This window comes from Perca flavescens, chromosome 16 (genome assembly GCF_004354835.1).
Source record: "Perca flavescens isolate YP-PL-M2 chromosome 16, PFLA_1.0, whole genome shotgun sequence".
In the NCBI taxonomy this organism is placed as follows: Eukaryota; Metazoa; Chordata; class Actinopteri; order Perciformes; family Percidae; genus Perca; species Perca flavescens.
Window position 1 is genome coordinate 15,254,443 of NC_041346.1, and position 23,143 is coordinate 15,277,585.

The 23,143-nt window shown below is 40.0% G+C and overlaps 1 protein-coding gene and 1 long non-coding RNA gene across 3 annotated transcripts in view; one reads left to right on the forward strand and one right to left on the reverse strand.

The window, feature by feature from the left end:
* nsmfa (NMDA receptor synaptonuclear signaling and neuronal migration factor a) overlaps nucleotides 1-13,323 on the reverse strand; it is a 47,683-nt gene extending 34,360 nt beyond the window's left edge. For both annotated transcript variants that reach the window (XM_028600813.1, XM_028600812.1), the window contains exons 1-2: nucleotides 12,960-13,323; nucleotides 155-216 (exon numbers count right to left, since the gene is read on the reverse strand). In XM_028600813.1, the coding sequence (XP_028456614.1) occupies nucleotides 155-216; nucleotides 12,960-13,030 (133 nt within the window). In that variant the 5' untranslated portion in view covers nucleotides 13,031-13,323. The remainder of the gene's footprint in view (nucleotides 1-154; nucleotides 217-12,959) is intronic.
* LOC114570511 (uncharacterized) overlaps nucleotides 1-23,143 on the forward strand; it is a 102,788-nt gene that overhangs the window by 41,864 nt on the left and 37,781 nt on the right. The window lies entirely within an intron of this gene.

Consider the following 23,143-nt stretch of genomic DNA (forward strand, 5'->3'; position numbering starts at 1 on the left):
GTTATCAGCTATTGTAGTGACACACTAATGATCACAGCCTGGCATTTCAACAGAGGATGAGGTGAAACAGGTGGAGGAAGGATCAGAGACCACAAAGGTATAGGCTGAGCAGGATAGAGGGATGGGCAAATGGCAGGATGGCTGAGACGCTGACCTGATCTGTTTCGGTTTTCAGGGTGTGTGTGGGACAGGTACTCTCCAAATGCTCGCGCTGCTCTGTGGGGACACACACACACGACACACATAAAGACATTACTTCATGGGTGGAAAGGAGGGTTGAGTTGGAAGGAGAGGAAATGGAAGGGTAGAGAAGAGAGAAGGGCAAGGGAATTGTAAATTATAAACCTAATTGCCTTCTTTGTAGGCTTGTGCCACCCACAGATTAAAGATGCAGCTGTGTTATCTCCACACTTCAGGCAGCCTCAGACTGAAAGCGAGACCGAGTACGAGACTGCTATAGGAGATAGAGTGAAGGATTGTTTGACTTAATTTCTCAGTGTGACCTCAGTTTGCGTCGGTGGATGTAATTGCAGCTGGCATGGCTGAAGTGTGTTTGTTTCCTAGTTTGATACACACACAGAATGTATGTGTGGATGTATATATTGCATCTTCGTGTCGAGAAAAATACTTAACCTTGACCACAACTGAAGACGACTGCTTAGAAATGTGCTGAAAATAGAAGCTGTGAACTCCATAAACACAGTACTGAATCTGGTGCTTAGCTCCCTTTTTCGATTCTTTTACTCACATACAGAAAAAGATAGAGAAATACACTACAGATGTTCATTCAGCCACATATAGCAAAAACTCAATATCATAGAGGGCGTCAGCTTTTGTTTTTTTAAATGGCCCCAGGTCTCGCAATTGAATGTCACTGACCTCCTAATGTTCCTCTAGTCAGTGTGTGACAGCAGGGCAAAAATGAGGAAAGAGAGACAGGCCAAAAGAAAGACGAATAACTCTGAAGATGTGCTTTCAATGTCAATCTGGAACTGAGAGGAAATGAACCCCAGCAATAACTATTAGGTATATAGATTCATGACCGTAATTAAGAATGATGGAGGGAGGAGAGAAAAGAAGACAATGTGAGTAACTTGAATACTGTATGCTAATAATATTGAGTTAGTCTATTGCAATCTCATGATGCCATTCCTCCAATTGACTGTAGTTGGTTTGCCAATAAGGCACAATCTCTTTCAAACTACATTTACTTGAGTATATTTTTGAGGCACTGGTGCGTTTGTGATTTGTTTTTCCTTTTTGTGAGGCATAATTAGGCCTGTCACGATAACAAATTTTGCTGGACGATAAATTGTCCCAGAAATGATTGCGATAAACGATAATATTGTCGTTCTGAGACCATTTTTATCTAATATGATAATGGCATAATAATGCAGGTACACCTTTTCAAAGATCAATCAACTTTTATTTCTAAAGAATATTTAACACTGGAACTAGAAGACATTTTAAATATCCACAATAAATGAACAAAACAACCAAAAACAATAAATAAAATGGACTCTGTCTCTGTTAACAAAAAATGCACTTGAATAAAAACCAAACACAATCAAAAACAATAAATAAAATGGAAATGTTTCCAGCCGCAATAATTTCCATTTCAAAATGATCAATGCAATTAATTGATTTATTGCATATTACGACAGGCCTAGACATAATATTTTCACTCCACTACCTTTCAGAAATAATGCAGCTTTAATCTGTTATTTAACTCATGCTATAGTTTAAATTACCCAACAGCATATGAAGAAGTAAGACCTAGTGCCACCAAGACTACCTATAGCAATAAAACACATATTAAGACATCTATGATTTTAAACTTCTTCTGTACTTTTTGAAACTCAATTTTACTGTAATACTTATTTTACAGCTGACAATTTGATTCATGAGAATACTCACTGTATGCAAACTGTCTTTTAACACAGGTTTCAATTAGTTTATCACTAATTATTTACTAGTACAGGAACATTGTGAGTCAGCATATATATATATATATATATATATATATATATATATTTAAACCTGGTGTAACACATTATGCATCATTTATTACGTTAATACCGATGTGATCCAGCAAAATAACCTGATGTGTCTACAGCTGCAGTTACAGTGTCAAGGGTCAATTAACTGTTTACATCCTTTAGTACATTTAGGAAAGTGGTCTGTTTTCCTCATACAGCTCAGATGTGTGGTGACTGAGCAGAAGAATCCCCTGAATGCAGGGGAGTCTGTGGGTGAAGGCCTCCTTCCTGGCAGCTCTGTCAATTATTAAAGCCTGTCCAGTACAGTAAGAGCAGGATTGCAGTGAAAACAGACACACATTTCTCTGATGCACCATCCGCTAGTTTCTTATTTAAACTCGGCCCCGTCAAGAGAGATTATATTTTATCTATGCTACCTTTTAACAACAGCACTGTTATAATGCTACATAAATGACCTGAGGAGCTCCTGTTAATGGAACTATGACTTCATTATTCAAGTTAATAACCCGCAGCATCATTTGCCACATTAATTATTTGTGAATACATACATCAGTAATTAAAGAGCATATGTTTTGACACTATCACCGCCCCTTTTATCTGTGTGTGTGTGTGTGTATGTGTGTGGGGGGAGGCGCTTGGCTTGTGTATGTCTGCATGCAATGATATAACAAGCAACCACTCCCGTTATAATGATAAATGTAGTCTACACTCTAATCAGCAGGTGTTCCTCTGAAGCTCTGAGACATTTTCATTTTGCCCTCCTGTTTTTATTATTCAACAGGCCAGGCACTCTGATTAGAATCAGCAAACAATGGTGCAAGAGACTCACTTCATCCATTATACATGAGAGGAAACAGAATTGGAAACGGATAGAGCAAAGCGCCTTTCAATCCATCCTTTAAACAAACCCTCTGTCTGTTTTGTCAGACACCAGGGGGTGTCAGGGACACAGGTGCATTATCCAGCAGGGGAGAGATACCCTGCGCACATGTGAAAAAGGAAGAACAAGATAGAAGATGGAAAGAAAGAGGAAGAGCCTGACAGGCAGATATGGAATTCGTCCTGCATGCTCTCAGACATGTGACAGCGGTTTGGGGAGAGAAACCAGTTAGGGAGGGGAGTATCTGAGAAGGAGAGACGAAGGGGAGTGTACAGAGAAAAATGGGGACATATTAAAAATGATAGGTGGACAGATGGAGCACAGTCAGGACAATGTGGAAGAAAGACGCGGTTTCCTCCTCTGGACAGCTGCATCAACTCAACCCTAAAATCCTTTGTGTCATTTAACCTCTAAAGGGGCTTCTACAGGCCACTACGTATGATACTGTCATGTATGCTATGAAACGTGTCAAACAGCAGTGGCAATGATGGCACAGGTTCAAGTTCAGTGTCTTGGATTCAGATCAGACCAGATTAGATATTCTGAAAGTAGTCTGGATCAATGGATCTGTGTGTTGCCGTTCTCAAACTCCATTCGCTTCGGAACTTTGAGCTAGCAATCTACAAGCTGAAAATGGCAAGTTAAAAAAAAGAAAATTGGATTGTGGAACAAGGCAGGCTTGCTTAGTTATTTCGGGGTATGGTTGTAAAGATTTACAAAGAATATGTTTACGGCATTTACTATTTAACTGGGACTTTTTGGGATTGATTGGAGAGGATTATGTGGACGAAGTACACACGGCGATGCACTGATAAGAGCAAATTACGTTAACCATTTATCCAGCTAATTTAAATAACTTGCATTACTGTATTGTGTAAACAGTTAACTTCATTTAATATTGTGTGTGGCGTTTTCTTTTGTGGGGTGCAAATGTTCCACAAAAACAGAGTTCCTTTTGCAGAGCCACGGCCACTGTGCCCAAAGCATAGCGTCACCCAAGACGATTGTGATAGGTTTAAAGAAATGCAAACAACCCAGCACTATCAAGTAGCAGCTACTCACAGTCAGAAACACCGGTGAAATACACTCTGGTTCACGGGAAACAAAAACAAGAGCAGACTTTACCATAAGGCAAGGTAGGCAACTGTCTGGGAGCCCAAAGTAAAACCCCCAAACAGCTATAGTTTAGATATGAAAAATATTGAATATGTTAAAATTCTAACTCATTGTACCCCAAAATAATGTACAGAAGGTCCCCAAAGCCCCTTAAAAATTATGCAACTCAACTGTATACTACTGACTTTCTGTATACTTTTTCCTCAGAGGAAAACATTGTACTACTGTACATTTAGACATTACATCTGACAGAGAAAGGTTGCTGGTTACATTGCAGATTCAGATTTTCCTCACAAAATATCACAATTAAAATATTATGCATTATTATTTATTAAACTATCAAGTATTATATTAGAGTTGAAAGCTCCATCTTGAACAGACATGAAGAAAATTTAAGTAGCTTACATTGTGCTGATAATGCCTATCTTTCACACTTTACTTTAAGTAAACATTTGAATGCAGGACTTGTACTGTGTGGTATTAATAATTTTACTTCAGAAAAAAAACATTTTGAGTAGGCGTACTTATTCTAACACTGACAATACCAACATTCCCAGTTAGAGAAAGGATGAAAAGTTATGAAAGTCGCTGTTTAACTGGAACCAAGTTGAGTCATTTGTCGTTTTGGTTTTGTCAGTCAGAGTGAAGCTAGTGTTACACGCTGCTGTTGTCACCATGGGAGGTACTAATTGTGTGGGGGGTGTCTTGGTTCAGGCTGGTTCAGATTACAGAGCCTCCATACTTTGCATGCATTAGCTCACAACAGCGCGCTGGTGTGATGTGTCTTTTGTGAATGCGGGTCGGATGACCAGCCGAACGGACCCATCCACCCTGACCTCCTCTGTAGGCAGACTTTGTCATTCAAAAGATAAAATAGCTTGACTTCGCTAGGCTTTGTCACTTTAACAAAAGTTGTTTTGATAATTTGCTGAAACTCCTGATGCTGTCATATTTTTTTGGGAGGACAGTCTCCAACTACATCTCCAACAAGGATGCTACATGGTCCAATGTCTTGGACCAAACTCCTCTGCAAGATTAGCTCTAATTCTGTTATGTTAACTACTGTGGGTGCAAAGTACAACCTGAAGTTCCTGCTGAGTGAGGGTGAGCATGAGCATATTTATCCTCTTGTCTGGGTCTACAGTTCAGCACACATTGTAGTGTACTCAGCATTTCATAAGCTGAATGAGTCAGACCCAATTACAAACACTCCACTCCTCCTTAAACACTAAACCACAAAACTCGCGATTAAAAGGATCCTCAACAACAGGAAGATACACCTCAGAAGCATCTTCATCTCTTTTAATGGATCTGGACGGAACAATACATAACTAGATACCTGACAGATGGGAACACTGCAAAACTGAGAAATACCCTTTATCTCTTTAGTCTCTTTAAGTTTGTGCTTACTAATGGATGCAGGTGGTGAAACATTGCTCATTACTTATTCCAGTGTTACTTTATAATTTTCTTATTAGGGGTGTAAATCACAAGTTTTATCACAATACTGTATCATATTGATTCTTTGGACAATACGATATTTGCTAATATCAAAAAGTCTGCCACGATACGATTTCAATTCAGGGGCTTACGATTGTTATGAGACAATATCATATGCCCATTTAACACAGTTACATTTATATCAACTAACAAAAAGCAACTAAAATTTGATTTGACATTTATATTACTTGGCTTTTCCAGACATTTAAATGAAAAACAAACTATTCCTTTAAAGAAAAAACCAATATAAACTGAGAATTTCAAAATAAAGGCACATCTAAAGATGATATTGGATTGTTGATCATTGAATCGATATATCGATCCAGATCGATGTATCATTACACCCTTACTTATTTAACTGTTTTTTTGTATGACTTCAATTGTCCTGTTAGGTTTACCCTGACATACAGTATGTAAAATGCCCACCAACATTTGGTTATGTGACAGGCAAGCAAACTCTTTTGCTACAAACCAGAGGACTTTGACCTTTTCCAAGTGGAGACAAATTAAAGTAAATGTAATGTGTGGATTTTAGGTAAAGTCAATGTAATTAAATGTAAAATATAGAAAGATAATTAGATCATTTGTTACAGAGAAAAATATATAACGCTTTTGACAAATAGGTAATAAGGTGGTGCTTCTTGCACCATCATTAAATTTAAGTGATAATCTTAAAGATTTTTATTTAAATAAATTAAGTTACTATCTATCACCGAATGAGATAACATAATGGTGATTGAGCCTATGGCTTACTGGTGAAAGCCCTTGCATTTGCAGTAGCCTATTACGTTAGTGACGCATTTTCCATCACCCAGCAGTGGTTGGTCCGCTAGAGAGGGTAGACGGAGATAACGCAACAGACTTGCTCTTTAACTCACTTGTGTGTGAAGCAACCTTTTTCTGGTCTTTGCTAACTTTGCAAGAAAACAGTTACATTAGCAGAACAAACAAAAAGCAATGACTACAGACGCTGAAACAAGTGCAAATCTAAAGAAAAGTAAACAAATTTCATGTTCAGAAGAAGGCAACTGCCAACTGACTGATGTCACACAGGCGACACTGTTGTGATCTCTGTGAAGTACAAAAAAAATAGCTGCCGCCAAAGAGAAACGAAATGGAGATTTTGGAGATTGTAACTTTAAGATGTAATTTTGACCAACAAATTATTTCCATGGCTACAAAATGGACCCTAAAGACTTACAGGTTATACTCTGATATTTACAAACTGACATACAGGTACTTATTGAGAGGCATGTATTATAATGCAGCAACATACTGTACAGTATTTCATTCTATTATTGACCATTATTTAATCATCTCATGCCATTTCTCTGTGGATTCTCATGCCGTTTAACACTGTGACCATAGTATATCTTTAGAGGACAAGCGGCTCGAGGCCATCACTCCCCTGGCAGTGCTCCCAATGGTCTGAATATCATCAGAGCTGATGTCTCTCCACTGTAAACAATGGGCTGCCAAGCAAAGAGATTCCTCACTCTTAATGCTCCTTAATTGAATCCTCCTCTCAGATGGTCTGGGTTTCACACACACACACACACACACACACACACACTAGAGCTGTCAGTCTTCCTCTATACCATTCAAATTTCATTTATTATTTTTTATATTCAAATAATATTTGAATATTTAATGCTCAAATGCAGCCTGTTAAAATATAATAACATAAATATGTTCTACACTACTCAGGGTTATGCATTGTCAATGCCACTATAAGCATGTGGTTGTTTTTACATGTTCTGTCCACTAGAGGGACTACCAACATCAGTCTGGCCTTGAAGGGGATCTATGTCATGGCACATTGCATTTCTGGCACCGCCGCTCGCTGTCTACATTATTTTCCAGTGACAAACACAAATCAACAGAGAACTCTGTAATGAAAGATTATCTAACTAGTGTATTGAAGCAGCTCTGTTGTAAAGGTAAACGTTCCTTGGTTAGCACAATTACATCATTTTAGAAAGCACAGCCGAAACGATTTGTCATAAACTAAGTAACAATAGTGTTAGTCACGATGCTAACGGCATTGATAACAAAGCCAAACTGTGCTTCCACTACTATTTTAGTGATTTATAGGTTTCTTGCAGATTGTCACGTTACTGGGAATACAGCTGTTAGAAGGTAATATATGAAGTCAAAGCCAACTCTGACAGCTTTAGGGCAGCTAACATTAACTTTAGCTGTCTCCATGAAGCTCCCAGCTAAGCTCCTATAGTCTATATCCTTGATGTTTCACTTCCGGGATTGCTCTGTTGCTGCCAGAAAATCCACCGGATTTCACTCATGGATTTATGAGGACTATGGTAAACCTTTTCTCAGATCTTTGCAGGGTAAATCCAGACAGCTAGCTAGACTATCTGTCCAATCTGAGTTTTTTGTTGCATGACTAAAACAACTTTTAAACGTACACAAAACAAGTTCCTTCCAAGCCTATTTTGCAGCGGCACCGCGGCTTTTCTAAGACGATTGATTTAAGGAAATGTCAATAAACCAGACCCTGTTTTCCTCCCATCCCCGAATGCTATGTGGAGTAGCCAGACTCTCCTCCACTGCACTTTGGAGGAGGGTCTGGCAAAGCGAGACTAAAGCTCCTATAACTCGCGACGCAGATAGGAAACCAGAAAGAGCAAACTATTGATAAATCATAACAAGCATTTTGGCTCGGTGGATGTCGATTTTAAAGTCATGTTAAAGACTATTTCCCATTGTGAACTAACATTTCTTAGTATGTAACGTTAGCTCACAATGCCTTGCGTTTCTCACTCATGTAACTTATTGTTCATCAGACGTGACATGAGAAGAGGGAGATTAGCTAACATTAGCCAACCTATTTATATCGCAAGGTCTTTATCGTCAAATTAAGCTTGCTCAGTTGTCGCTGCACTGTAGAAATAGTGCTCAAAATAGTGGAAAATTTGAACATCTACCTTTCGACTTGGGTTGAGATTGTTTTGTTAAGAATAAATACAAAATAGAATAAATATGCGCAATAGCAGACAGACACAGACAAACAATCACACAACACTGCTGGAACCCTAATCATTCTTCAGACTGTAATCAATAAAACCTGCCTCAATTAGCATATTAATGGCAAAGACTCACTGTCTGATTGAACAGAGGAGGGTGGAGAAATGCTCAAATATGGATGCTACTGAAAATCAAAAATACACAGGGTATATATATTTTGAAATACATGAGTAAAAAAGGAAATAAGAAAGCACCAATGAAGCCGGTTATTAACAAAGAATGATTAGAAACACAGCCTCCCTTTGTTGAACTTGAGTGATTCTGGAGAACTTATTTCAAACAATTAGGTAACAGCCCTCACCGTCCATGAACAAAGTGCCTCCTGGTCTACAAAAAAAGACAGTTGCACCTGCCGACTGCCACGAATAAACTAAGACACAATATTACATTTGCATCCGTCTGTAGAAACCAATCCTTTCATCTTTCATGCTATCTTTCACACCCCCACAGCTCTGTGATAGCTGTTGTCCGAAGCCCTTCACCTGAACCACAGCACAGCCCTCCTCTCTGGTTGATAGAAAGATCAAAGCGTTTGCTTTTTCATTCAGTGTCGCAGAATTCTAGTGTGCAAATGGGAGGTAATCTCATCCTCTCTTTTTTTCACCCCGTCGCTCTCAGTCACTTGCTAGTACTGCTCATGAGCTGCTGGAGGGGAGAGTGTGACCTGTTTTATAACCAACAATCCATAAACATGCATAAGATGACACAGGCACAGAAGAACACCGTGCACAAGAAGCTAGTGTCTCTTTAGTGTTTCCTGTGTATTGTATGCAAGCCTACGATCAAAATACGACAAAATAGGTCATTTGTCAGTGCTTTCCAAAATGACTCTTATGAGCATTTTCTGATCTGGCACACCTGTCGGTAGGACAGACATTTGGACATGCAAGTAACAATTAAGTAACAAGAAACTCTCAACAATTATTGGTAGATTACCATAAACGTTGGTACAGACATTAGTGGCCCCGAGAGGGTGAAGCCTACTGACTTTGGTGATCCCCTGACTTCACCTCTAGCGCCACCAGTAGGTTGACATTTTTTGGTTTTGTCTTGACCACCATGGGACCGATTGCCATGACATTTGGTACATATATCCAAGAAATCTTCATGGTTAAGGATGGAAAAACATTGTCTCCATGTTTTAATGAAACCAACACTGATATAAAACAGCATACAAACCCTAGTCCCCCATGTCAAAATCAGATGCTTTTATGCTCAATTCTACAAATGTTTAGACTATATTTGAGGTGGTATATATCACGATGGTTCCTGCTTTGCAACTGAACATTGAACAAACATGATTGTGTGAAGGACTGTTGTGTGAAGGACTGTTGCCTATTTTTTTGTTTGCTTTGGGAGAGGACAGTCTTTATTTGCACAACCACAAGATGTCGCAAGTCAGGAAAACCTACAGTAATAAATATGAGTTGCTTTTAGACACTTAAATAAATGACCACTGCTGTCTTCACAGTGTGCAGTGCACTGGTTGGTTCATTGCGCAAATAAATTAAGTGTAACAAACTCAGTCTATGCCATGGCCTCCACAAACCGTAATCGTAGTCAGACTAAGGTTTATGCAAGAGGAACAGATTAAAAAAGTTGTGAGGAATGATAAATGGGTTTCTGTGTAGATTTCTGTGAAGTATGTGGGTATGTTTGTGTGAGTCTTACACCTGCAGAGTGAGGAAATTTCTTTAAGAGGGTATTTTAGGATAAAGACTTGGGTTTAGAGTTAGTTAATTTGGTTTAAATTAGGTCATGGTGTTAGGTAGGTACTTTATTAAGATTACAGTAGGTTATGGTTATGTGTGTAGTTTTAGGCATTATGGATAGGAAACAGGGAGTGAATAAAGTCCGTAGTTGGTCTTCATGAGCCAAAAGAGTGTTTGACTTTTTGTGTTCAGAGAGAGAGAAAAGAATAAATGTATATGTCGAGTTATGGTAATAAAAGATGATGACTCAGACTTATACACATACACCTGCATTTAATTGCCTGTAGGATTCTAAATGTGCAGAAAAGTGTGTGCGTGCGTGCGCGTGCGTGCGTGCGTGTGCGTGCGTGCGTGTGTGTGCCTCAACTATTACACAATTCCCAGCATGCAGGCAGATAAAGGTATGCCATATGGTAGACTGCACACAGAGGCACATACTAACCTTTTCACAACCATTTCACATAAACAGCAACTGAGTTGCAACCACATAGCAGTAAACTGACCTTTTAGAGCTTCACCAGATATTTAAACTAAAAAATAATCGTGTATCAACAAGAACAGGGAAAAGAGTCTTGAATCCTAACAATTACTAAGCAGATAAGTCCAGTTGTTTCCTGCTTAATTTTCCTGTTGATAAAGTTTATTCTGGCATGACACAAGATTAGCACTAAATGTAACTAATGTATGTTAGTGCAAAACGGATCATTGAAAATGAAATTGGAAAAAGATACTGTTTAAAGGTACACTGCTTTAATATAAATGCGCATTGCTACTTAATGGCTGTAATGGAAATAAGTCTATATAGATCTGACGCTGCAGTCCAGCGTGCCCTTCAGACAGAATGGGAAAGAGAAGCGAGTAGATGTAGATGAAATGAAGAGCAGTATATGCACACATGCATGACTGTAAATCACGTATCTATATGTTTGTGTGAGGTGGAGTGATGCAGAAAAAAACCCACTTTTGAATGCTTGCTTCCACATTCATGAGGTCGACTGCAGGTGAAAGGCTGATCAATATTGGATGTGATTCAGCTGCATTTTCCATCTACGGGAGGCAAAGTTCATTCTGCCATTAACTCCGAAAAATTAAACTCTGAATTGTGTGTTTGTGGTTCTGTGGGAGAGAGAGGGGGAGTATGTGTGTGTGTGTGTGTGTGTGTGTGTGTGTGTGTGTGTGTGTGTGTGTGTGTGTGTGTGTGTGTGTGTGTGTGTGTGTGTGTGTTGAACACATGAAAAAGATGTCAGTTTGACATGGACTCTCGCTCCTCTCACACACACACATACACACACTCTGTCTCTCTCTCTCTCTCTCTCGCGCTGTCTGTCTCTCTTACAGTAGGCTACCTGCCCAGGACACCCTCTCACTTGCCATTACATATGACCATCACATTCTCATCTCAAGGCATACACACACACACACACACACGAAACACACACAATCTGCAATGCATGCAAAGAAGGCTAACACATACAGGCTGTGCAATGTAAGGAATATACATAGCCTACAGGCTGAGATGATGACGTAATAACACATCAGCCCACATCTGTGGACGTTGGAGTCTGCACAAGTCAAGGTCATTGATTGAATTAAAGTCCCACAGCAGGGCCTGCTGTAAGGCCACTGTTGAAGCACGGAAGGCTACAGTTGTATTCTGATCTCACTCGAGATCGCGGCTGTCCGCACTTCATGTGTGGACACATGAACACAGTCACATGTGCTTCTTTTCAAACTGCAGCTTCAGCTCAACCTTATAGTCATGGAGACAACACAGGAGAGAGAGACAGCTTCTACATGGTGCTAGAACAGCTGGATCCGGACTCGGCAATTAAAACAAGCCATACATTCCCATACAGTGAGTGAGTCGTTAACAGCTTTTAACGGCTTGGACTCGTGCCAAACAGTCTGAGTCCCACTGCTTTATCGAGGCTGAATAAATGAAGAGCCGCTTACCATTGCTGCCCTATGTGACCGCGGTCCAATAACTGACCGTCATAGTTGATCACTGCAAACGACCGAATCGATTGAAGTGATTGATTAATTGACGACTGTAACATTTGTCCGTTGGGTGAAGACAGCAGCCTCCTCGTTGCGCGCTCCGCTCGGGTCTATACGGCCAGACAGAAAGCCGTTTTTGTTTAAATTACCACTAGAAATCAGATTGCAGGCTATTTTTCACAGCAGATTATAGTCTATATTAGGTGATGCCAAAGTGAGAAAATGTATAATGGTTACTGTGAGTCACAGCAGCCCTCGCTTTGCCTCTCCACCCTCCTCTGTTCAATCATTACACAATGATGCTTCATCCACATCAGTAAAAGCTCCGACGCGCCATGGGCAAATATACTCTTCCAGCTAATTTAGTCCAAATAAAACACAATCTAATGGAATTATAGGGCAACCTTTCATTTAGTTGGTTACATTTGCTTATCACAGGTACAGTTTTGAGGGTGCTGATTAAGCACACATTTACTCAGAAGCACGCCCCAGGCTAGACGGGACAGTCGGCAGACGTGCGAAAAGGGCAAAGAGCCTCTCTGCGCATTACAAAGAAGGTAGCTGTACCCGGGATAGCGCAGTGTTAATTCAACTGGCACACATGGTCTTTGCTGGGGTCGCACCTGAAGGCTGAAATACCTGTCAGCTGTCTCTCTGAGGCTGCTATATAACGGGTTACAAAGGAGGAGAGCTTCGGGTGTCACTCACCTAACTTTTGCTGCCACAGAGGATATCGCATCGTTTCTTAAATTCTTCCTTTTGGACACGGCAGTTCCCATGCTGACATGGAAACGACGCAGGCGGGAAAACGGTTCATTCCAAAGACTCGGAGGACGGAGGAAATGCGACAATGAAAACAGTATAAAAACCGCAACAACAAAAAAAAAGAAAAGTTGATGGGAAATCCGGGAGCAGATATGTCACGCACGCGTCTGCAGAGCAAAAGATTCATATAAAGAGGAATGTTAGCCTCCCCCCCACCCTCTCTTTCTCTCTCTCTGTGTCTCCGGATATGGGATATGAGCACGTACGTGGGGTAGCTGCACAGCTGTAAGCGTGTGGATATCAAAATACACAGACCCTCTCTCTCTCTCTCTCTCTCTCTCTCTCTCTCTCTCTCATTGATCTGAAAATGCAATGGGAGGATGCTTGGGGCAGTGATATCACCATCATCACAAAGAGGAGGGGGCTGTGTGAGGGACACTGGTGCCGTACATGTAGGAACCTCTGCCTTTAATCTCATCCATTTTTGGACAATTATCTGCATGTTGTTATTTAGTTATTGTCTTGTGTTCTGGAAATGGTAATTTTGGTAAAAGGCCCCTCTCACCCGTCTCTCGCTCCCTCTCTCTCTCTCACACACGCACACACACACACACACACACACACACACCCGTCAAAATGGTTCTCATCCACAGCCAAGGACAGGGGGAGCAGTAAGGTTGAGGTGCTGCAGTGCTCTGTGAGCATCACTTCAAATAGCATGATAACAATAGCTTTAGACTGTGCAGTTTTTGTCTGCTGTTGAATGTTTTTTTTTCAAGCCATTGTTATCAGTATTCAAAAGAGTGCAGGAGACTGGCAGATCACAAAGGGCAGCTCTTAGTATCTGTAGAGGAGAAATTACTGTGCAGCTACTGATTAGCACTCCTATGAGAGGTTTCTTTCTTTAATCATGGATCCACAATGCTCCTATTTTGTATTTACTTTCTTATGCAAATTGTGGTTGCAAGAGTTGCAATGACTTGGTGTCCTAAACAGTTGACCTCCATTTCAAATGCGTCATTATAACCTTTGACCCCTCTTGTTGTTCTAATCTTCGTCAAAACACGGGAAACACCAGAGGATGATGTTTGAGAGTAATTCTAAAACATACATTGTCAAAGAGTTATACTCAGTAACAGTAATACGTTGTTTTTTTTCTGCCACACAGCATCATGTTTTCATTAACTGCATGCCACTTTGCAACACAGTAATCCAGTAAAGACTTGTATATTATATATGATACAATATTTCAATAGCGATCCAGCTTACTACAATGTGCTACACTGACAAGTGGCTCATGCTAATGCTTGGTGGCTGCACCAAGTCCCAGCACTATAGAAGATGTGTTAACTTGCACTGCTCAGAGATAATTAATCACTAGTCAATGATAGAAGATAGGGAGTATTGGTCACCGTGGTCCATGCACGCACGCACACACACACACACACGCAGACACCACACGTACACACACATGCACCTACGGGCACATGCACAAGTAGCAGACGAATCACCCAGTAACTGTCAATTAGCCTTCAAACATCAAATCAGTCAATTTTTCAAGCCACAGGTCATTTCACCAGCAGCTCCAATGTGCAGGGCATCCTTGAGCTTTATATGTTTTAAAATGTGCTTCTCTTGCACACGCTCAGTCACTCTCTCACACACACAAAGACAAAAGGAATGAAAATAAATAAAGGCAAAGCACCGCTGGGCTGGTGTGAGCTGCTGTAGGCCATTAAGCAGTAAATAATTCCAGGCAGCTCTGACGAGGCTGAGGTGAACGTGTGTGGATGGACTGTAGATGAGCATGAGGGATGAATGAATGGAGGACAGGATGGTGGAGCTCCCCACATGAGCCAGAAAAACAAGAGGTGAAAGATGATGGAAAGAGAAGGGGTGAATGAACAGCAAAGAGAGAAGAGAGGGCGGGGGGCAGCATGCAGAGGAATGAAAGAGAGAGGGAGACACAAGGATGAAAGAAAGAAGTGATTCATGTTTATCATTCTATAAAAGGAGTGCAGCTATTTGTCTGCTACCAACAAACACCGCTGTGCTACAATAATGCTAAAAAGGAGTGAGGAAAGTAATGACAAAATAGATTAAAGGCAGTGAAAATGGGAGGATAAGAAAGACACATGCAGCCATAAATCCACATCTGCCCAAAACATTAGTGTCTCCTCTGACCCTGAAAATCACTCGCCACATTTGATTGATTGCAAAGCAGATCAATATTTAGGTCTGCAACGGTTTAAACAGCAGCCAGCCAAGTGGCCCGAGAGTCACTCAATCAGATTTTTCTCAAATATTGATTTGGTTGAGAATGAAAATTCATTCAGTATTAATGAACAATAGAACCAAGTTGCTATACAGTATACAGTCATTTAATGTGAAAAGTATAATTTAACTTTTGTTAATGTACAATTGTCCCAGTGATGAAAATAAAACCATATACAAGCGCACATTCCTGATGGATTATTTTGTTAAGTGAACGGCATATTTCTACTGTTTACCTCTCGTAACGAAAGGCAAGGTGTTTGCCACTTTGATAACTTTGGTAACCTTCCTCAAATGAATACAAGAAATTAACATAAATACCACATCATGTTGCCTAAATTTTATACCCAACATTTTGGGTTTGACTGGCGCTCTTTTAATTTAGTCTTTTTTTTTCCGCCTTCTACTTCTGAAATTTTATAATTACACCTGATGGAAGAGTTAGCGCCACCTATTGCTTATGTCGATGAACCAACTCCTAATATTCAGATAACAGTAGGGGATGGAAACACACATTAATTCACATTCTCTTTTGCCAATTTCTTTGAAAATTTGCGCTACATTAGGATGGAAACCAGGCTACAGTCAGCATGTTGGCATTAGCATTTAGATCAAAACACCCCTGTGACAAAGTGCAGTCTCACAGAGCAGCTAGCATGGCTGTAGACTTTTGGTCTTGTTGTTTTGGTGTATCATAGATAGTTCCCTAAGTGATAAAGTCCAGCTCTACTTTATATCAGCATTATCAAACTTCTACAGTCCCAACACATGTAGCTGTCACATAATATCAGTCATTTTATCTGAGACTTATTCAGTCCCTCTAAAAGTGAAAAAAATGTGTGAAAAACAGCTGATAAAAATACCATCAAAGGAAGAACTTGGGTGACGGGGCGAAAGAAGAAGTGAGAAATTGTGATGATGAATTGTGAATGTGTTATACCTCTTGGGCAGTCCAGATATTTAATCTGTACAATGCAAACATGAAACAAAACTATGAAGTGTGCCCTATTTTTCTAGGATGATAACATTTTAGGATAAAGATGAGGGATGGGGGTGATGATTGTGTGTGTAGATGGTAAAGTGGGGGGTAGGAAAGAATGGATTAAGACTCGTAAAACTCGGAAAGGCTTTAAGTGAGACGATATTAAACGTTGATACCGACCCAAGGGGATGTTAATAACACTGAACTCTTTTAAACTCCTTGTTTCTTTAAATATACTGTTTAATTTAAGGAGGATGATTTAGAGGGTTGAACCCGCATTAAAGAATAATGCTTCCCATTGGTAATGAACTTTGATAGTGCATTATAATCTCATTTGCTGTATTTGACTGCTTAATTAAGTCTCATGACCATAAGAGAGGACGGTTGCACAAAGCTTCATAATCAAGTAGTTCATACGTTTTTTTAATTATTCATACACAATATGAAGACATTTAACCATTTTATTTATGGGTCACATAAAATGTATTTTTTGAGGGGATTTTAATGACGTGGCTGTCCAATGTGCTGAGATTTTACATTTTACTGGTAGTAGGATTGTTAAGCTTTCTGCATTCAGTTATTTATCCGGCTCTTAGATCTTCCTCCTGTAATAAATGTCTTTTATTACATTTGTTACAAACACCAGACCATACTTTGGTTTATAGCTTTTCTTCCCTATCCAACAAGGTAGGTAAGTATATCTGTTTGGATTAGTGGGGTGTTCACTTCTATCAATAGTGTGCTGCACTTCTTTAGTTTTTATGCTAGCGGTTAGTCCACCACTTTGGTCCAGACAAAAATATTTCAGGAAAACAGTTTTGGTTTTGAGTGAAATATCTCGACAACTGTCAAATTTGGTACAGATGTTCAAGGTCCTCAGAGGATGAATCCTGGCGACTTTGGCGACCCTTTGACTTTTCATCCAACATTTTGCCAGCAGTTCAACATTTTTGATTATCCTGTAAAATAGCTCAAAATCAACTTGATGGATTGGCACATTTTGTAGACACATTCATGGTCCCCAGAGGATATATCCTAATGACTTTGGTGATCCCTGACTATTTCATCTAGTGCCAACATCTGATTAAAATGTATATTTATTCAGTACTTTGTTTCATGTCTAAATACCTACAAAACTAATAACATTACCATCAGCCTCAGCTGTACTTTGTGTTTAGTAGAAATTAGCAAATGTTTGCATGCTAACACGCTAATCTAAGATGGTAGACATAATACATTTTACAACTGCTAAACATCAGCATGTTAGCGTTGTCATTGTAAGCGTGTTAACATGCTAACACTAGCATTGAGGCTCACAGCACCCCTTTGCCTCAGTACAGCCTCACAGACCTGCTAGCACGGCTGTTGAATCTCTCCTATTTAAAGAATAACTACTAGATAACTAGTAAGCTACTGAAGTGAGGAAACGGACAACCATGTATTTGACCATTTGCCAGGTCTTTCTTGAAAAAGAGATTTTATATCTCAATGAGACTAACCTGGTTAAATAAAGGTTAAATAAAAAACAAAAAATGTAAATGACGGCTCTGCTAGTACCTCCATTACCACAGCCACTGCTTTTATATATCAAGGAAAAACTCAGAAGCTTTTCTAACACCTTAAGCAAAGAGGCTTCTGATTTGTGCATCAGTCTGTCCCACGCTGTTGTGTAGCACTTTTGTTACACAAACTTTACATCTTACTCTGTAATAACATCAAGGACTTTTGCACTAAACCATATTCTCTTGAGGCAGGCAGGCTGTCAGGAGATGAGGGAGAAGAAAGAGTGATGGGAAGAAAGCAAAGAGGAATGCATCTTAGAGGGCAGATGAGGGTTAGAAAGATGGCGAGAAGAGAGAAAATAATGTTTCACGCATTACTTTGTGTGAACGAATATTAAAATGGACAGAAGAAAAGGTCGACATCTACCTCAGTGTAATGGTTCATTTGCCAAGAATCAGTGTCAGTGTTCAAAGAGAGGGAATCAAAAAGCTGCTGCATATCTGTGAGGCCCCTGCTCACCTGACAGAGCAAGGAGGGGTGAGAAGAGATGGATGGCAGCAGTAAAGTGACAGAAAGCAAGGCACAGAAATGTGTGCTGTTGGAGGAGGAGAGATTTTCATGGGCAGATGATGGATAGTGCAATCCGTGGGGTGGGAGGGACAAAGTGGGCTGTGTGTGTGTGTGTGTGTGTGTGTGTGTGTGTGTGTGTGTGTGTGTGTGTGTGTGTGTGTGTGTGTGTGTGTGTGTGTGTGTGTGTGTGTGTGTGTGCGCGTGTGCGCGTGTGTGTGCGCGTCAGGTTTAACGGGGTAACTAGGGAGGCCTCAAGTCTCAGTTTACATTGTCTACCAGAACATATCACAAAATTATATAACATATTACCGCAGCTTTCATAAAACATGTAGATCTTTCCTACAAAGCAAGAAAATGTACTCCAAATCAGTTTGAGTGGTTGTATTTCCCCCCTGCAGCTTCCTAAAGCCAAACAGTGCTTTGTCAGGACTTGTCCTTGTGAAGACCTAGAATACTAAAAAACTGTGAGGGCTATTCTTGACCTAACTCTGATATATTGCTCCCCCACAAAATAAGCGTAGAAAAAAATCCAAACCATATTTCTTCAGGTGATTCTGTTTTCACTGCTTCTCCACCCTCTCAGAGCCAAAGAGCTAGTGGCAAATAAACTAACAAACAAGGTCGGCCGAGAGACATTCATTCCCCTTATGCATACATGGACTAGTCACTGCATCAATCTCGCCCTAAGAATCCTGTGTGAATACAATTACAATGGCACACACTCTCACTGTAGCTGATAAACGAACCATGAGGTCTTCAACAGGCAGGCAGGCAGGCTGTGCATTGAATAAACTGCCATAAAAGCAGATTCCTTTGACTGTAGCGTTCACCCAAATTTGTACTTCATGTCAGCGCCTCGTACTTGTCCGCTAAACAGAGCGAACAAGCTGCCATCAGCAGCTTAAATGAGCTGTTTGGTCTGTGTAAATAATAATTGGGACTTATGTTAATATGGCTTTTGACAAATTGTTCCATTTAAAATTACATTGTCATTTTAACATTATTTCATATTCACCATTAGGCAGAGGAGTGTGCTGTTCATTTGGATTGGAAGTGTTTGATTTTATGTCTGATAACTATTGCATGCAGGGGGTAGACAAAATAATGCGTAAATAAACATAACTAAATCAACATTGCAAACACTGGTACAAAGATGGATCATACGTATTAGTTTGCAAGTCAGTTTAAGCACTCCTTAAAATACTGAATCTTTCGTATTCCAGTATCCAAAGTTTTTTCGGCCCTCTCTAAATATTTTCCCACTGACGACGTAAATCTTAATAAAACAAATATATTTTAAAATTATACTACTTAAAAAACAAGGCTAACGTGTAGAATATCACCAGATTTATCCTTTCACTTGGGACTGCTGTTCATCTTTGTTGACGGAGTTTGTTTGGCAGATGTCTTTTTTTCCTGGCTGACTCCTGTTATATAGACCTCTTTGGAGCTCCATTCACTGTCTCCATGTTTGTCTTTGAAAACTACATACTGTATGAAAGCGGGATAATACCAGTCCTCCTTTATAGCTGACACAATCTGCAGTTTACCTTCTTTTTTCTATTATTTTCTTCATCTGTTAAATTCCCACCTCACCTGCACACCCCTATGATTAAGTCAGCGACTGAATTGTTCTCAAAACTCGAAGGAATGATCACCAAAACTACAAAAAACTCCTTCCCTGATGTGGAGGTAAAAGTCTGTGTAGCTCTCCATGGTGCTGAAACCAGACACTCCTGAACTGGAAGGAGAACCACTAAGGCAAATGACTGCTGTGAATACTAATGTTGAGAATGACCTAGACAGAGCATTTGGCAGAGTCTTGGAAAAAGATGGCTGACCCTAAATAAGCCCAAGGAGAAACACAGAAAGGAGAGAACAGAGACTTCAAAATAGAGGACAGTAAGTGGGCAGATGGGAAACACAAATTTAATAGACAGAGGTAGAGAGGGCCGGGGGAAATGAAACAGGCTAATGAAATAAGATGTTAGACAAAGAGAGATAGAGAGTATGACTATCCCTGACAAAGGGGGTGTCTATGTCTGAGGCGGACATGTGTACACCGTGTTTAAAAAGTGAACCTGCGTACCTACCTCCACGTCCTCCTAAACTCCCCAGAAATTTAGGATAGCCCTCATTATTTACCACCAGTGGACATGAGCTTCATTAGAGAGCTAAATTGTGGTTCCTCTCTTAGTGAATCGTCTTCCATCGCTCCATGTCCATTCTCATCTCTGCTGGGCAAGGGTGGCTCTGTGGTAATTGTCATTCTCCATGGTTAACGGGAATCCCCGCAGTAACTTCGTCCACCCACGCCCCTGTGACATTCAAGCAGCGGTGATATAAATGAGCCATGGAATCCCGTAGATAATGTGGAGGATAAAAGTTATTTTTCATTCACATGATGAGGGCATGACACTACACAGGGAATAGCAAAGCTTAGTTTATCACCCTGAACGCCCCCCTTTATCACCTCTATCATTGTGTTCTTCCCTCTTTCTCTTGTTCGTTTGTTTAGTTTGTTTACTCATCTTCTACCCCTCTGGCCTCCCCATCAGACACTTGGAATCATTTAATGATTGTCTATGTTTTAACTGAATCTGTTTACCTAAAACCAGTAGGATTAAGCATTTTCCCCCAATTCTCTCACCAATATTGAAATCATAATTTTTGTTTTTCATTACTTTTTGGAGAAAGTTCTTGATGCCACTGACTCAACACTTGATATTGGCTGCATACAAAAATATTTTTTTCCCCTAGTGTGTACATTGAATTGCTTCAGCCGCAGCTCTGCATGGTGTTGACAGTGATGAGATGGCCCTTTGCTCTACGAAGGCAGCTATCACTGTCAGCTCTGTCATCGTACACTCCTGAACAACAGCAGGCTCTCTCCCTAACAGTGAAGCAGAGAAAAGCCAGGGCAAAGCTTCTTCAGCTGTAAGGTCAAACAGTGACTTCTTCCTCTGCAGTGCTTTCTGACAGAAGAGGCTGTTAATTCACACATGTAGCACTTGGTGGAGTAAAGTTTAAATATATGCAGGTATTTTAGCATCCGAAATAATGTGCAAGTTAGACCAATGGCTTGTAGGACAAAATCTTTTTTTTCTCAGTGGCTAATGCCATAGAAATATAAATGTATGATTATGTACATATACATCATATGATTACTATTAGTATTATACTACTATCTTAAATTGGGTCTGTTGTACATTAGGGAACGGTAAGTTTTACTGCATTAGTACAGCTATAGCTATTACTTTGCATATGTTTTTTTTTAAGATTAATATTTATATGGGGCATTTTAGGCCTTTATTTCCACAGGACAGATGAAGACATGAAAGGGGAGAGAGAGGGGGAATGACATGCAGCAAAGGGCCGCAGGTCGGAGTCAAACCCGCAGCTGCTGCATCGAGGAGTAAACCTCTGTATATGTGCACCTGCTCTACCAACTGAGCTAACATGGCCACACTTTGCATATGTTTTTCATTCCAATATACATTTGTGGTCATAAAATATGAGGTGTTGATGGAGTGTAAACTATGATCTGATTCTGGAGTGCAAATGTTCAGCATTCTACTTTAAACATTTTGGATCGAGCTGCTTAGCTCAGAGGATATAACACAATTTAGTCCATAAATGGATAAGAAATGTATTTTGACAGAATAATCTCTGCTCTTATTGGTTCTCCCTCCTGGCTTGAGCCTCTAATGCACTTTATAGAACATATTTAGTATCACTGAGATGTGGGATGCACAAAATGCAAAAGGCATGAGATGCCATAACCAAGTACAGTAGTATGCAACTAAAACTGCTCCTTTTACAGTGTTAAATTACAAGAGGGGGAGGGAATCTGAAATGTAATTACTTTCACTCACAATACACTTTATTGGGTAAGTGAAGTTAGCACATGCTCCATGTTTCAGAAGTATAACAGTCAGGCTACAGTAAAATGAAATACACTATGAATTAATTACAGATAAAAAGTAAATTACCATCATATTCTTTTTAAAAGCCTACTGCTCTAGGTAGTAAACTTCATCCACATTAAAATATGAAGCCAACACATTCAGATTCATAGTATACACTCCATCAACACCTCCTATTTTATGACCCCACATGTATATTGAAATGAAAAAGATATGCAAAGTAATTAGCTCTAGCTGTACTAATGCAGTAAAATGTCCAGTTCCCTAACGTACTTGTAATCTAGAGAAGAAAAAGTACACTACAAACTCTCAATTATAGTACAAGTATTTTAAAACTGTATTTAAGTCAACATATCTCATTTATTGGTGTTTCCAAACCTCTGTTCTAGTTTACACAGGATGATGAATTTATACTTTGATTCACTGGCTCTATATGATATGAACCATCCAGTACAAAAAAAATTAAAAAAATCAAGTTGAAGGAAATCGACATGTCATGTATATCTGTTGACTGCAGTGTAAGCAGGTAAATTTACGGTGTTGTTAAGGGTGATATAACTCTAACAGGGCAGTCCTCCAATCTCATTACTGGTCCAGAAACACCTCTGAGACTAATGGCATTTCTGTGTGTGTGTGTGTGTGTGTGTGTGTGTGTGTGTGTGTGTGTGTGTGTGTGTGTGTGTGTGTGTGTGTGTGTGTGTGTGTGTGTGTGTGTGTGTGTGTGTGTGTGTGTGTGTGTGTGTGTGTGTGTGTGTGTGTGTGTGTGTGTGTGTGTGTGTGTGTGTCTTGGGGGGGGGGGTGTAAGAGAGAGGGGGAAGGCCTTCCTACGTGATACCCATGTCTATCCCCACCTTGTCTCACCTTGGTACTGC